At 39.7% G+C, this 14,906-nt stretch overlaps 1 protein-coding gene across 1 annotated transcript in view; it reads right to left on the bottom strand.

Annotated features, from left to right (window-relative positions):
- Window positions 1-13,464, bottom strand: part of IL7 (interleukin 7) — a 62,703-nt gene extending 49,239 nt beyond the window's left edge. The window contains exons 1-2 of the mRNA XM_032869147.1: window positions 12,816-13,464; window positions 6,564-6,697 (exon numbers count right to left, since the gene is read on the bottom strand). Coding sequence (XP_032725038.1) covers window positions 6,564-6,697; window positions 12,816-12,825 — 144 coding nt within the window. The 5' untranslated portion in view covers window positions 12,826-13,464. The remainder of the gene's footprint in view (window positions 1-6,563; window positions 6,698-12,815) is intronic.
- Between the last annotated feature and the right edge of the window lie 1,442 nt (window positions 13,465-14,906).

Genomic DNA, 14,906 nt, shown 5'->3' with positions numbered 1-14,906 from the left:
AGTAGGGGACTTTAACACTCCCCTCACTGAAATGGACAGATCATCCAAGCAAAAGATAAACAAGGAAATAAAGGCCTTAAATGACACACTGGAACAGATGGATATCACAGGTATATTCAGAACATTTCATCCCAAAGCAACAGAATACACATTCTTCTCTAGTGCACATGGAACATTCTCCAGAATAGATCACATCCTCGGTCCTAAATCAGGTCTCAACCAGTATCAAAAGATTGGGATCATTCCCTGCATATTTTCAGACCACAATGCTCTGAAGCTAGAACTCAATCACAAGAGGAAATTTGGAAAGAACCCAAATACACGGAGACTAAACAGCATCCTTCTAAAGAATGAATGGGTCAACCAGGAAATTAAAGAAGAATTGAAAAAATTCATGGAAACAAATGATAATGAAAATACAACGGTTCAAAATCTGTGGGACACAACAAAGGCAGTCCTGAGAGGAAAGTATACAGCAGTACAAGCCTTTCTCAAGAAACAAGAAAGGTCTCAAGCACACAACCTAACCCTAGACCTAAAGGAGCTGGAGAAAGAACAAGAAAGAAACCCTAAACCCAGCAGGAGAAGAGAAATCATAAAGATCAGAGCAGAAATCAATGAACTAGAAACCAAAAAAACAATAGAACAAATCAACAAAACTAGGAGCTCGTTCTTTGAAAGAATTAATAAGATTGATAAACCCCTGGCCAGACTTATCAAAAAGAAAAGAGAAAGGACCCAAATAAATAAAATCATGAGTGAAAGAGGAGAGATCACAACGAACACCAAGGAAATACAGACAATTACAAGAACATATTACGAGCAACTCTACGCCAACAAATTTGACAATCTGGAAGAAATGGATGCATTCCTAGAGACATATAAACTACCACAACTGAACCAGGAAGAAATAGAAAGCCTGAACAGACCCATAACCAGGAAGGAGATTGAAACAGTCATCAAAAATCTCCAAACAAACAAAAGCCCGGGGCCAGACGGCTTCCCGGGGGAATTCTACCAAACATTTAAAGAAGAACTAATTCCTATTCTCCTGAAACTGTTCCAAAAAATAGAAATGGAAGGAAAACTTCCAAACTCATTTTATGAGGCCAGCATCACCTTGATCCCAAAACCAGACAAGGATCCCATCAAAAAAGAGAACTACAGACCAATATCCTTGATGAACACAGATACAAAAATTCTCACCAAAATACTAGCCAATAGGATTCAACAGTACATTAAAAGGATTATTCACCACGACCAAGTGGGATTCATTCCAGAGCTGCAAGGTTGGTTCAACATCCGCAAATCAATCAATGTGATACAACACATTAATAAAAGAAAGAACAAGAACCATATGATACTCTCCATAGATGCTGAAAAAGCATTTTACAAAGTACAGCATCCCTTCCTGATCAAAACTCTTCAAACTGTAGGGATAGAGGGCACATACCTCAATATTATCAAAGCCATCTATGAAAAACCCACCGCAAATATCATTCTCAATGGAGAAAAACTGAAAGCTTTTCCGCTACGGTCAGGAACACGGCAGGGATGTCCGTTATCACCACTGCTATTCAACATAGTACTAGAAGTCCTAGCCTCAGCAATCAGACAACAAAGGGAAATTAAAGGCATCCAAATCGGCAAAGAAGAAGTCAAACTATCACTCTTTGCAGATGATATGATACTTTATGTGGAAAACCCAAAAGACTCCACTCCAAAACTGCTAGAACTTGTACAGGAATTCAGTAAAGTGTCAGGATATAAAATCAATGCACAGAATTCAGTTGCATTTCTCTACACCAACAACAAGACAGAAGAAAGAGAAATTAAGGAGTCAATCCCATTTACAATTGCACCCAAAACTATAAGATACCTAGGAATAAACCTAACCAAAGAGACTAAGAATCTATACACAGAAAACTATAAAGTACTCATGAAAGAAATTGAGGAAGACACAAAGAAATGCAAAAATGTTCCATGCTCCTGGATTGGAAGAATAAATATTGTGAAAATGTCTATGCTACCTAAAGCAATCTACACATTTAATGCAATTCCTATCAAAGTACCATCCATGTTTTTTTCAAAGAAATGGAACAAATAATCCTAAAATTTATATGGAACCAGAAAAGACCACGAATAGCCAAAGGAATATTGAAAAAGAAAGCCAAAGTTGGTGGCATCACAATTCCGGACTTCAAGCTCTACTAGAAAGCTGTCATCATCAAGACAGCATGGTACTGGCACAAAAACAGACACATAGATCAATGGAACAGAATAGAGAGCCCAGAAATAGACCCTCAACTCTATGGTCAACTAATCTTCAACAAAGCAGGAAAGAATGTCCAATGGAAAAAAGACAGCCTCTTCAATAAATGGTGTTGGGAAAATTGAACAGCCACATGCAGAAAAATGAAATTGGATCATTTCCTTACACCACACACGAAAATAGACTCAACATGGATGAAGGACCTCAATGTGAGAATGGAATCCCTCAAAATCCTTGAGGAGAACACAGGCAGCAACCTCTTTGACCTCAGTTGCAGCAACATCTTCCTAGGAACATCGCCAAAGGCAAGGGAAGCAAGGGCAAAAATGAACTATTAGGATTTCATCAAGATCAAAAGCTTTTGCACAGCAAAGGAAACAGTTAACAAAACCAAAAGACAACTGACAGAATGAGAGAAGATATTTGCAAATGACATATCAGATAAAGGGCTAGTGTCCAAAACCTATAAAGAACTTAGCAAACTTAACACCCAAAGAACAAAGAATCCAATCAAGAAATGGGCAGAAGACATGAACAGACATTTCTGCAAAGAAGACATCCAGATGGCCAACAGACACTGAAAAAGTGCTCCATATCACTTGGCATCATGGAAATACAAATCAAAACCACAATGAGATATCACCTCACACCAGTCAGAATGGCTAAAATTAGCAAGTCAGGAAATGACAGATGCGGCGAGGATGCGGAGAAAGGGGAACCCTCCTACACTGTTGGTGGGAATGCAAGCTGGTGCAACCACTCTGGAAAACAGCATGGAGGTTCCTCAAAATGTTGAAAATAGAACTACCCTATGACCCAGTAAATGCACTGATGGTTATTTACCCTAAAGATGCAAACGCAGTGATCCGAAGGGGCATGTGCACCCGAATGTTTATAGCAGCAATGTCTACAATAGCCAAACTATGGAAAGAACCTAGATGTCCATCAACAGACGAATGGATAAAGAAGATGTGGTATATATACACAATGGAATACTATGCAGCCATCAAAAGAAATGAAATCTTGCCATTTGCGACGACGTGGATGGAACTAGAGGGTATCATGCTTAGTGAAATAAGTCATTCGGAGAAAGACAACTATCACATGATCTCCCTGATATGAGGGAGAGGAGATGCAACATGGGGGTTTAAGGGTAGGAGAAGAGTAAATGAAACAAGATGGGATTGGGAGGGAGACAAACCATAAGTGACTCTTAATCTCACAAAACAAACTGAGGGTTGGTGGGGGGAGGGGGGTTGGGAGAGGGGGGTGGCCTTATGGACATTGGGGAGGGTATGTGCTATGGTGAGTGCTGTGAAGTGTGTAAACCTGGCGATTCACAGACCTGTACCACTGGGGATAAAAATATATGTTTTAAAAAAATAAAATTTAATAACAAAAATAAAGATTTATTTATTTATTTTACAGAGAGAGAAAGTGGGGAAGAGGGAAATTGGCAGAGGGAGAGGGAGAGACAGTTAAGCAGACTCTGCACTGAGTGCTGAGTTGATGAGGGGCTTGATCCCATCACCCTGAGCTCTTGCCCTGAGCCGAAACCAAGAGCCGGCCACTTAACCAATGGCACCACCTAGGCACCACCAGGTACTGTTTTAACAGGATCATTGCTGCTGTTGTTTTTTTGCTGCTGTGCCTTTTAATCAGATAAACTCCTTTATATTTCCAGAAGAAATGTGCTATGAATATGTTAGACAAAACTCTCCTTTTGGATTGTCAACAGCATTTTTCTTTGCAGTTTTACACACAGAGTTATTTATAAATGTAGGACTAACACTAGTTGATTCCTTGTCTAGATAATAAAATTAAATAAAAGCATTATCTTGATTTAAAAATTAACTTAGTACCTTTAATTAATGCAGAAAATGTCAAGTGTCAAAACTTGATGAAATACAAAGTGGGCTAACTGCAATTTAGAGTATGCTTTTTTCCTTGTCAATGGGTAAAATCAGGGACTTCTGTTGTCTCTGGTCAATATTATCTTGAGTTCCCCATATCCTTTCAAGAGGTAGAACAATGAATTTCCCAAAATGTCATGCCACTTTGGTATAAGTATGTAGTGAAGATTATAGTGGGTTGGCAGGAGGGAGAAATTAGACAATTTATCCCATCTTAAGAACATTTGAGAGGGTTTTCTTTTACATTTGGGGCTTAAGAACTGATTATCTTTTCAATCAACACATCCCATTATGTTGATCAGCTCTTAAATTGTAAAAAAAATTATTTTTGTAAGTGCTACAATTGTGTAGAAAATCCCAAAGGATCAACAACAAGGACAACACCTCCTGGAACTAATAAGTAATTACAAAAAGGTTTCAAGATACAAGGTTAATACACAAAAGCCAAGTGCTTTCCTATATATCTGCAATGAACAAGTGGAATTTGAAATTGAAAACACAACACTATAATAGCACCCTGGTTTAGATTTAAGAAAATGTAAACAGGATCTATATGAGGATCTATATGAGGAAAAATATAAACCAAAGAAAGGAATCAAAGAGCGATCTAAATAAATGGAAAACTATCTCACTAGAAGAAGACTTAGTATTGTTAAGATGTCAGCTTAGATGTGAATTCAGAGACCTGATTGATCAAGATATACAGGTAGCAATAAAGTATATGAAAAGATACTCAACAGGTGCCTGGGTGGCTCAACTGTTTAAGCGACAGCATTTGGCTCAGGTAATGATCCTGGAGTCTTGGAATCAAGACCTGCATTGGGCTCCCAGCTCCACAGAGAGTCTGCTTTTCCCTCTGACCTTCTCCCCTCTCATGCTTTCTCTTACTCTCTCTCTCTCTGAAATGGATAAATAAAATCTTTAAAAAATAATGATTAAAAAATAATAAAAAAAGAAAATATACTCAGCATCCTATGATACTAGGGGATTGTTGATGAAAACAATGATATGCCATAACACACATTTTTGAATGGCTAAAATTCAAAACACAGACAACACCAAATACTGGTGAGGACGTGAGGCATCAGGAGCTCTCTTCCATTGCTGATGAAAATGCAAAATGGTACTGTCATTTTGGAGGACACTTTGACAGTTTAATGTAAAATTACACATATTCTTACCATGTGATCCAGTAGTCACTCTCCTAGATATTTATGCAAATGAGTTGAAAATATATGTCCATACAGAACCCTACACATGAATGCTTATAGTTTTATTCATAATTGCCAAAAGTAGGAAGCAACCAAGACATGTCCTTCAATCAGTGAATGGAAAAACAAACTAGTATATCCAGTCAATGGAATTTTATTCAACAATTAAAGAAGTGAACTATTAAGCCATAAAAAGTCATGGAGGAACCTTAAATATACATTGCCAAGAGAAAGAATCCAGTCTAAAAAAAGCTATATAATGCATGATTTCAAGCATATGACATTCTAGAAAAGCAAAATGATAGAGACCATAAACAGATTGGTGGTTGCCATGCATTCAAAAGGGAGGGAAAGGAAAGGGTAAGTAAGCAGAGCACAAAGGATTTTTAAGGACAGTGAAACTATTTGGTATGATACTGTAATGGTGGATGCATGACACTACAGTTGTTAAAACCCATAGAACAGTACAACACAAAAGGTGAACCCTAATGATAGCTATGGACCTCAATTAATAATAATGTATCAAGATTGGTTCATCTGTTTAACAAATGTACCACACAAATGCAAGATGTTGATAATAGGGGAAATTGTAAGAAGGAAGAGTGTTATGGTAATTCTCTACTTTCTGCTTAACATTTCTGCAAACTTAAAACTAAAATATAAATTATAAGGAAAGGTAATATAAATTATAATTATAAATTATAAGGTAAGGAAAAAGCCCACCATAAACTAAAAAATTAATTCACAGCAAATTACATATAAATGTGTGTGTAAAAATACCTATATAATACCCATGCATGTACACACATTCAGATAAAATAACTATCCATCTCTTTTTCATGATTGTGTTTTAATGTTGTACTCTTGTTATTTTCCCTGTTCTATTAAAGTGCTTCTATGGAGACTGTCATCATGAAGTGAGGAAATGCAGATAGTTATGCTAAATTATGCTGACAAGAAATGTGATGGTGAAGTGAACTGAGCTGAAATGCATAGCTGAAGGCCTATTAAATAATTATTTTAAAAGGATATAATGATGCCAACTATAAAACTAGGTAGTGTCCCATTAAATTTTTCTCTTTAGTTATTTCACTTTCTTTCAAGAAATACAGATGGATACTTGAATATGAAACTGTTACCATGTGAGGAAAACAAACAAGCACATACCAAGTCGTTGATGCTGATCATTAGGACGTGCTGATACTCTCTGCCCTCTTTACCTTCAATGTCACAATCGGACGATGCTACTGGCAACAGAACAAGGATCAGGGGAGGAATTCCAAAGATATACCTAAAAGAAACTAAATTGAACAGTGAGTAAGAATAAGCTAAATGTTGTACATCAGATTATATACTGATTGTGTTGTTTCGATTGGCCTGACCATTTATTTCTAGTAATTTTTTGAAATGCATCGTGGCTTTTGGATAGTGTGGGAAGAACCCTAAAATTCAGTGTTCTGTAACAACCAAAGTAGGACTGCATTTGAGAGTTTAGATTTCTTTCACTTTTTTATTTAAAAATTACTCTTTGGAAAAGCACTGAACAGGTGTGATGAAAGCAGACTCTCTGTCCCTGAAAAACACTCTAAGGTATAAATCAGTTTATTCAATTTTGATTTATATTGAACATTTCTACAAGAAAAAGCATATCCAAGTAAACAGGTAAACTACAGGTAAACAAGTTACACATTTTTAAAATTTTATGATTTGTGGCATGTATATTTATGTAAACCTTGATGATTGTCCAAGTATCCAGCCTCTTCCTGAAAGCAACGCTGCATGTTTATTTCCATGGTACTGTGATTATATTCTTTCTTTTTAATGATGGACCTTAAAGGGTCTACCCTTCCCAGAACTGTGACAAAGCTGACATTTACATTTTGATGCTCTATCTTTTCAGTATATTCTTTGTTTCTAGGTGCCCAGAGACCCATATTTTCTACAAACACAGCTCTGTCTAGCTTCTTGACAAATTAGAAAAACCCATTAAATAAATTCACACCCTGGTAACTAATGATTTATATCTGTTTTTGATGAGCCTTCCTACTTAGAGGCAATTGTCTAATCAAAAGGAATGAAATTATAAATGGTATCATTTCGGGCAGTAATAATGCACTGACAGAAAGCCAACTATTCCCAGAGACTTTAAAATGTGGTTATATAGAGATGTATTTCTTCATAAGTCTGCCAAAATGTCTTGTTTGTATCTTTCTGCAAACTCTTGAGTTATGTTGACAATATTTCCTCTTAATTTCCCAAATGAAGTTTAGCTGTACTTCATGAATGCAAGACAGTTCACATGTGTGTCTTTTCTGATTAGGACTACAAACAATACTCCTTGGAACCCAAAGAACTAATATTGTGACATATATTAAATGCATCATAAAGTTCCCAATAACATTATCATCTATTGCATCATTATCTGTCATATAAAAATCAGTAGCACTCCCCAATAAATGATGAGCTATTTGTGACCCATATTTTTATAAATAGAGAAAGTAGGCTACATAGCAGGTATGAGAACAAACACAAATCCTACATCGTATCTTCATATATCACAGACACTTGACAAGGTAAGAGAAACAAAATGAGACATGGAATCGATTCATAGCTCTGCCACTAAAAGTCTACACATGTGCCAGCAAAATTCACTGAGGAGATTAATAATGATCATGATGATGATAGTTACAGATAGTTACAGATAGTTTACCTATCTGTAAAGATCAGAAGAGTCGTACAATTTAATCTTTTTGTAAAAACCAGACAGTAGGTGCCAAGTCTGAATTCTAACCCGAGTTTACTGTCTCACCAAGATTTTATCAGAAATGGCCATAGTTTTTTGATAACATGTAATTACATTAGTCCTCTGACTAAAACCACTTCTTTGAAATACTACAGAGCTCTACCTCTGTAGTATTATAGTAGTACCTCTAAAGAGGTAAAGTACTACCTCTAAAGAGGTACTATTGCTCCTTTGTCCTGAAGATTCTCAGACAATAGTCAATTGCTATTTATTTACTAGATGCTGACTTTGTAATTGGATCTGTACAGACTGCATAGATCCAAACTTCATTTTTCTGTCTTCTTACAGGTGTCCCAAAAGGTATACTTTGGAAAGAGTAGATGATAAGTTATATAGCACGTAACTTGAAATGAGTTTTAAGGGGAATATAATAAAATAATTAAATACTAGAGTGAAAAAAGAGACCTTTTTATTATTCTACATAAATGTTATTTTAAAGGTCCATCTTTAATGTTTTGACAAAGGAGTTTGTTTTACTTTCTATGAGCACTAGCTGTTGTGTCCTCTTCACCCCAACTTTCAGCAATTAGTGCTCCCCAAGTTCACACTGATCCATTGTTTCATTGAATGACATTTACCAGTGCTTTCAGTGATGGCTTGGTTAGAAAACTTAGCCTTTTTTATGTATTACAACTAGTTTCCTCAATCCTGAAGCATAATTTGCCTTGAGGTGCCAGGGTGGCTCAGTTGGTTAAGCATCTGACTCTTGATTTCTGCTCAGGTCATGATCTCAAGCTCGAGAGATTGAGTCCTGCATCAGGCTGTGAGCATGGAGCCTGCTTAAGGTTCTCTCTCTCTCTCTCCCTCTGCCCCGCCCCCTCCTGCACATGCATTCTCTAAATACATATATACATACATACATACATAAGATCTTCTTGAAAGAAACCTAATTTGCGTTGTCTATAAAGTCAAAGTCATTTTTGTCATTGTTTTTAAATAGGTTAGCTTCAGATGGACGAGGCCAAAACAAAACACAGAGGGTTGGAGTATGGAGACTTGGGGTTTTCATCTTGGTATGCCAAGAAGTTGTACTACAATGGGTTGTGTGACTAAGTGAATGACAGTGTCTTTTAAGTTTCATTTAACTGATCTGTAAAATGAAAACTTCAGACTAAATGATCCAAGGTCCCTTTCAACTTCCAAGCACCTTAAGTCTAAGAATCTCCCTGGCCATCCCAATAGAGTATTTCTTTAGACTTGAAATCGCCTCAGGGAAAATCCTGCAAACACACCCAGAGCTTCAGATCCACATCTCGCTGGGTCTGAGATGTGGGTCTGAAGTTTCCACCTCTCAAATGAACAACTGCACTTTGGTCTGCAATTGAATGAAGTCTTTTCTCCACACCACCCAAAGAATAAACATATTCATATTGCCTAGTTCGAGCATGCTTTTGACATTGTTGTCACGATAGGAAAAAACTCTCCATTTATTCTGTTTTGTTTCAGACTATGCATAGACATTCACCCCTTTCTGAACTTTTCTTTAGGTCACAGAAAAGACAAACCATAAGGAATAATGCAAGGCAAGCTTGGGCCTGTGGAATTTTGTCTTTATATTTCCTGAAGGGATTGAAACTGGAGAATCTGCTTTTCAATAGGGAATTTGGTTACACCAGAATGATGGCTGTCTAAAAATTCTTGTTGGTTTTTAATTTAAGCCAAATAATACATTCAATCCTCAGCTGCGTAAGTTATGGGGTCAAAGTGAATATAAATAAATTAGTTTCTAAGTCTATTGAATCCAATCCTTCATCCCTCCTTAAGATAAGTAAATGTTTATTGAATGTCCACATTTCATAGAACCGTTTTCACTGGGAATTACAAAAAAAATACTGAAAAGACATTCAGGATGGAATAGAAAACATTATCTGTGTATATAAGACTTGGATTTAATATGAATAATTGGCACAAGCAAATTGGTGCATAAATAGAAGAAAAAGTTAATAAAGAGAAAACAACCATGAGTTGTATGGAAATCAGCTCGTTAAGGTTACAAACATAAATTTGATTATCCTCATATGAAGAAATCTAATTTCTGCCACAATCAATATTAAAACTACTCTGTAAACTCTATCCACAAATCCCATGATAAAACTTAAAAGACAGGGAGCCTGGGTGGCTCAGTGGGTTAAAGCCTCTGCCCTGGGCTCAAGTCATGATCCTGGGGTCCTGGGATCCAGCCCTGCATCAGGCTCTCTGCTCGGTGGGGAGCCTGTTTCCCCCTCTCTCTCTCTCTGCCTGCCTCTCTGCCTACTTGTGATCTCTGTCTGTCAAATAAATAAATAAAATCTAAAAAAAAAAAACACCAAAACTTAAAGACATTTCTGCAGCCATCCTATGATATTGTACACAATATTCCATTTAATCTCATAACCAGTTGGGGAGGTAAGTACTACCAGTTTTCACAGTTGTGCAGATGGAGAACCTAAGGAACAAACAAATTTTTCCCCGTATATAATGTGTATAGTAAGAGACAGGTTAAAGAGTTTAGGAATTCAGCTTTTAGCCACTGAGCTGCACCGCTTCCTACAAAAACAAGCGTGTGTGTGCAGTCAAGGGAATATAAAAAAAAAAAATCTTTTTCCACATGAACCTCACTAAGGTGCTTCCTGATCAAGCTCTGAAACACTGCATTACACACTCTTATTTGAGAAAAACAGACACATGACACCAGGTTATGTGTCAGAGGTAAGACGAGAGAAAATAATCTCATGTGCATGAATGTGAATATGACATACAAATTGATCCTATAAAATAGCTTTTCCCATTTTTGTTTAAGATACTGAAACACTGATGTAGTACCATTTGTGACTCTCCTTTGTACCTGTTCAGGCTTTCTCATCTTTCTTGGCTCCTTGTTTTTATTACTATTCCATTTTTGGTCCTCAAATGTGATTAAATGGCCTAAACTAGATAGTACCCTTGAGAACCACATAGTAGGGCCTCAACTATTTCAACTCCTCAAAGAAGCAGCAAAGGAAAAGTTTAAAAAGAGTAACCCTATCCTTAAGCTTCTTGTGAAATCTCTTGGAAATGCAAAAGCCACACATTATAATCACTATTAATAGAAATAGAAAAATCTAATATTTTGTTTGCTAATAACTTTTGGTAGATGAATAATACAGATACACTTCAGGAAATAAAGCTCCTTGTTAATAATGCACTTCCTAGCTTCCTTTTCTTTTTTCTCTCTCTTTTTTTAACCTCTCCAATTAAAATTAGAGTTGATGCAGGGATTAGAACCAAGAGCTACAGGAAAGAAATAATTGCAGGAGATCCATGGCGCTGTGAGACAGGTAGGGATATACCTAATTTCTAATTCTATACTAAACTTCTGAAGGGCACCCATTACAAATCATTTTCCATAATCGTCTTCCATACTCTACCCACCCCTCCCCCTTATGTTGTTACTGATCTGGTACTTCTTGGCTATGGATTCTCTAATACCTACGAGAGAGAAAAGTCTTTTGATCTAACGGTGTAGCCTGGAAAGCGCACAGACCACGCATGAAGCGCAAAAGCAATTTGCTCCCATTCCCCTTACCCTCCCCCACCCGTCTTTTTTTTTTCTTTTTCATGAGGAAGTATTTACTATAAAATATTCTAATTTATCTCAGCAGCTCTTCGCCTGTCACATCTCTCTTTATTTTTTTTTCCCCATCCAGTAAACTTTTTGTCTCTTTCCCTTGGCCACACGGCTGCCAAGGGAATCCAACTCGTTCGCCTCAGCTCTGCCCTTGTCCGTAGTCCGCACGAATAAAAATACATTAGATCTCGGCAAAGGTCCAGAATTTAGACTTAAGCCTATTTCATCCTGCCTCCACCAAGAAGCACCCATATAGGGGAAAGAAAGAAAGAAAGAGAGAGAGAAAGAAAAGAAAGAGAAAGAAAGGAAGGAAGGAAGGAAGGAAGGAAGAAAGAAAGAAAGAAAAAAGAAAAAAAGAAAGAAACCAAAACCCTGAAGCTCGCCTTTCTCGACGCCAGCCCGAGGACTTGGGTTCCCAGCAAAGGGAACAGCAAAGGGAGGTACAGCCCCAGTCGGAAACTCCCAGCCTCGCTGAAGGGGCGAAACGGGGTTTTCCAGAGACCTGTCCCCTTAGGGTTTAAGAGCGAGTCCCGTGGGAGCTTCGCTTTCACTTCTCTAGAGAGTAGGGAACTACACGAGCTCAGGTAACTCGCCCCTTCCCCCGGGCGCCTGTGAGTGACTGGGCGCCGCCAGGAGCGCCGGGAGGGCGGGCAGGCGCGGGGTTGCCAGAGGGGAGCGCTGGCTCGGCAAGACTGACGGCGAGCCATTGGCTACCTCGGAGACCCGGCTGCGGGCTGCAGCGGCTGAGCGGCGCGGAGGCTGCAGCGCCGGGCTCGGGACCGCAAGCCGGCGTCGGGGGCGGCTTCTCTCAGCGGTCGAGGCTCAGCAGTCCCGACGGCAAGTGGCTGTGGGCCAGGGTACCGAAGCGCGGCTGACGGCCGCCTCTGGGAGAGCCAGTGCTCTCGGCAGGTCCAAAGTGCAAGGCTGGGCTGTTCCCGGACGCGCCTGGGCGCGGGGCCCGGCGACGCGTCCTGGAGTCTCCCCGCGCGCCGGGCGCGCGGAATGGTGCGCCTGGGAGAGGAGCGCTTACCATGGAACATGGTCTGCGGGAGGCGGGCGTGGTCATGATGACCGCAACTGCAGCAGGAGCAAGCTCTCACCGCCCATAGTCGCTGCCAGGAGCCTGGTCTTCCGCGGAGTTGCCGGGAGTCGGTGCGCGTTAGGGCGGCCTCTGCCGCTGGTTCCTCTCACCCACGCCGCGCCTGCTGCTTCATCCATCCCAAGGGGGGCGGCACACACCACGGCCGGGCTCTGCGCTTTGCCTTTCCCATAACTTCCGTAGGATCAGCCGGCAGTGTACTTTCAGTTTCTACTTTGAGCTGGGTCTGCAGGTTTGATCTTTGGGTTCACCACCGGGGTGCCTTCACCGCCCCACCTCTTTTGAGCACCTGCGTCCTCCCCTAGCTCTTCTTGTGCACCTGAACCGGCACCAGAGGAGGGCGCGAATCTCCAAAGCCCCACAGGAGGAACCAGCGGGCCTTCTGAATGAGAACAATTCGAGGCAAAAGACTTTCCAAATGACCTCTAACCGTCTTGGCAAAGCTAGGCGACTGGGATCTAAAAGCATTGGTTGCTATATCCACGGAAGCCACAAACGTGTAGTGCGAAAGGCTGGGCAATTACAAGCCTACGCCACCAAGGAGGCGTCGTAGCTCTTGCACGGATGTCGTGGACGATGCCAAGTCGTCTTGAAAAAAAAAAAAAAAGAAAGAAAGAAAGAAAAAAGAAAAAGGAAGTAAAGAAAGATTAAAAGGGTTACGCCCTCAGCCCCTCAAACCTCTGTAATCAGTCTCTTTTTGCCCTGTTTTGCAGATGCACCTGCCCCGGTGAGACCTCAAAGAAAAATAATCCTGTGGGCGCATCTAATCTGGTAAGTGGTATATTTGGACCAGAAACAAAGCCCAGAGTAGGTGGAGGAAATGGAGACTGACTGTAATAGTTAATAACTAGGACTCCTACCCAGGCATTTATCAGAATTGACCATTTTTACTGTGTTTTACTGAGGAGTTAACTTTTTTCTAAACCTGAATTATTTTAGTATTTCCTGCTTGAATTTGTTTTCTGATATTCTGCAGGAGCCCTGCTTAAAAGGTGAGTGAAGTAATAACAGTGATGATGATAATTGCTATCCTTTATCTAGCATTTGCTCGGTACTATAGTGTGCTAAGCATTTTATACATATATACTCTCAAGCATAATTTTCTATGAGTAGAAAATTTTCTTATCTGCACTTCACGGATGTGGGAACTGAGACTTCCTTAAGTAACTTGCCAGAGTCCACTTAGCTAGTTAATAATAGAGCTTGTACACAAACCTGGTGTATTCTGGCTCTAGAGTTCATGTTTGCAGCCTCTGTGTTAGCCATCCTTGGGAACAATGTGAAAATTAATGCCAGAGGGAGACAGGATCAGATATCCCATGAGTGTGTCTTTGCTCCACTGTTGGGGACCTCAGGAAAGCTTTCTAGAGTTTCTGAGTTCTAAATTGAGACTCAAGCAGGCACTAATCTAGGGTGGTGAACATTCCAGATTCAGTTATAGTGTGAACAAAGAAAATAGGAAAAGAAACAAGGGAGAAAGAAGAGAATTACAGTGAAAGAGTGAGATGGAAGTACTCAAGCCTCAGGCTTGGATCTCCCATTTCTCTTTTCATCTCACTGCTCACATCCAGTCCATAGGTAAGTCTTGTCAACTCTACCTCTAAAATACACTCTCTTCGTAACAGCAGGATATTTGATTTACACAACGCCACCTTCTGTGACCACACTCTGGCCACTTGCCACTGTGTACCAAGCTTTCGAGGTCATCCGGTGTGATCTGGGTGCTACTGCCTTCTCTGACCCCCTGTGGTACACAACTCACTCTGCTCCTGCCGTTTACTTCCCTGTGCCCAGCCAAGCCTCTGTCCACTTAGAATAGTATCCAGCACACAGGTATTCAGAAAGTATTGCTGAATGACAGAACGAGAGAGAACAACTGTATGAGAATGCATGGTTGAGAGCATACATGAACAGAAAATATGTAAAGGCAGAAGGGAAATAGAAGAAAGAGCTGGAGAAGGAGGGAAGCAATTGGGAACAGGAGATAGACTGGGATGGAGAAAAACAAGTATTTTCATTTGA

The sequence above is a fragment of the Lontra canadensis genome, unplaced genomic scaffold, assembly GCF_010015895.1.
Source record: "Lontra canadensis isolate GAN:19392208 unplaced genomic scaffold, GSC_riverotter_1.0 scaffold37, whole genome shotgun sequence".
In the NCBI taxonomy this organism is placed as follows: Eukaryota; Metazoa; Chordata; class Mammalia; order Carnivora; family Mustelidae; genus Lontra; species Lontra canadensis.
Note: the sequence above shows the minus strand (reverse complement) of the source record. Positions and strands in the feature narration are given on the sequence as shown.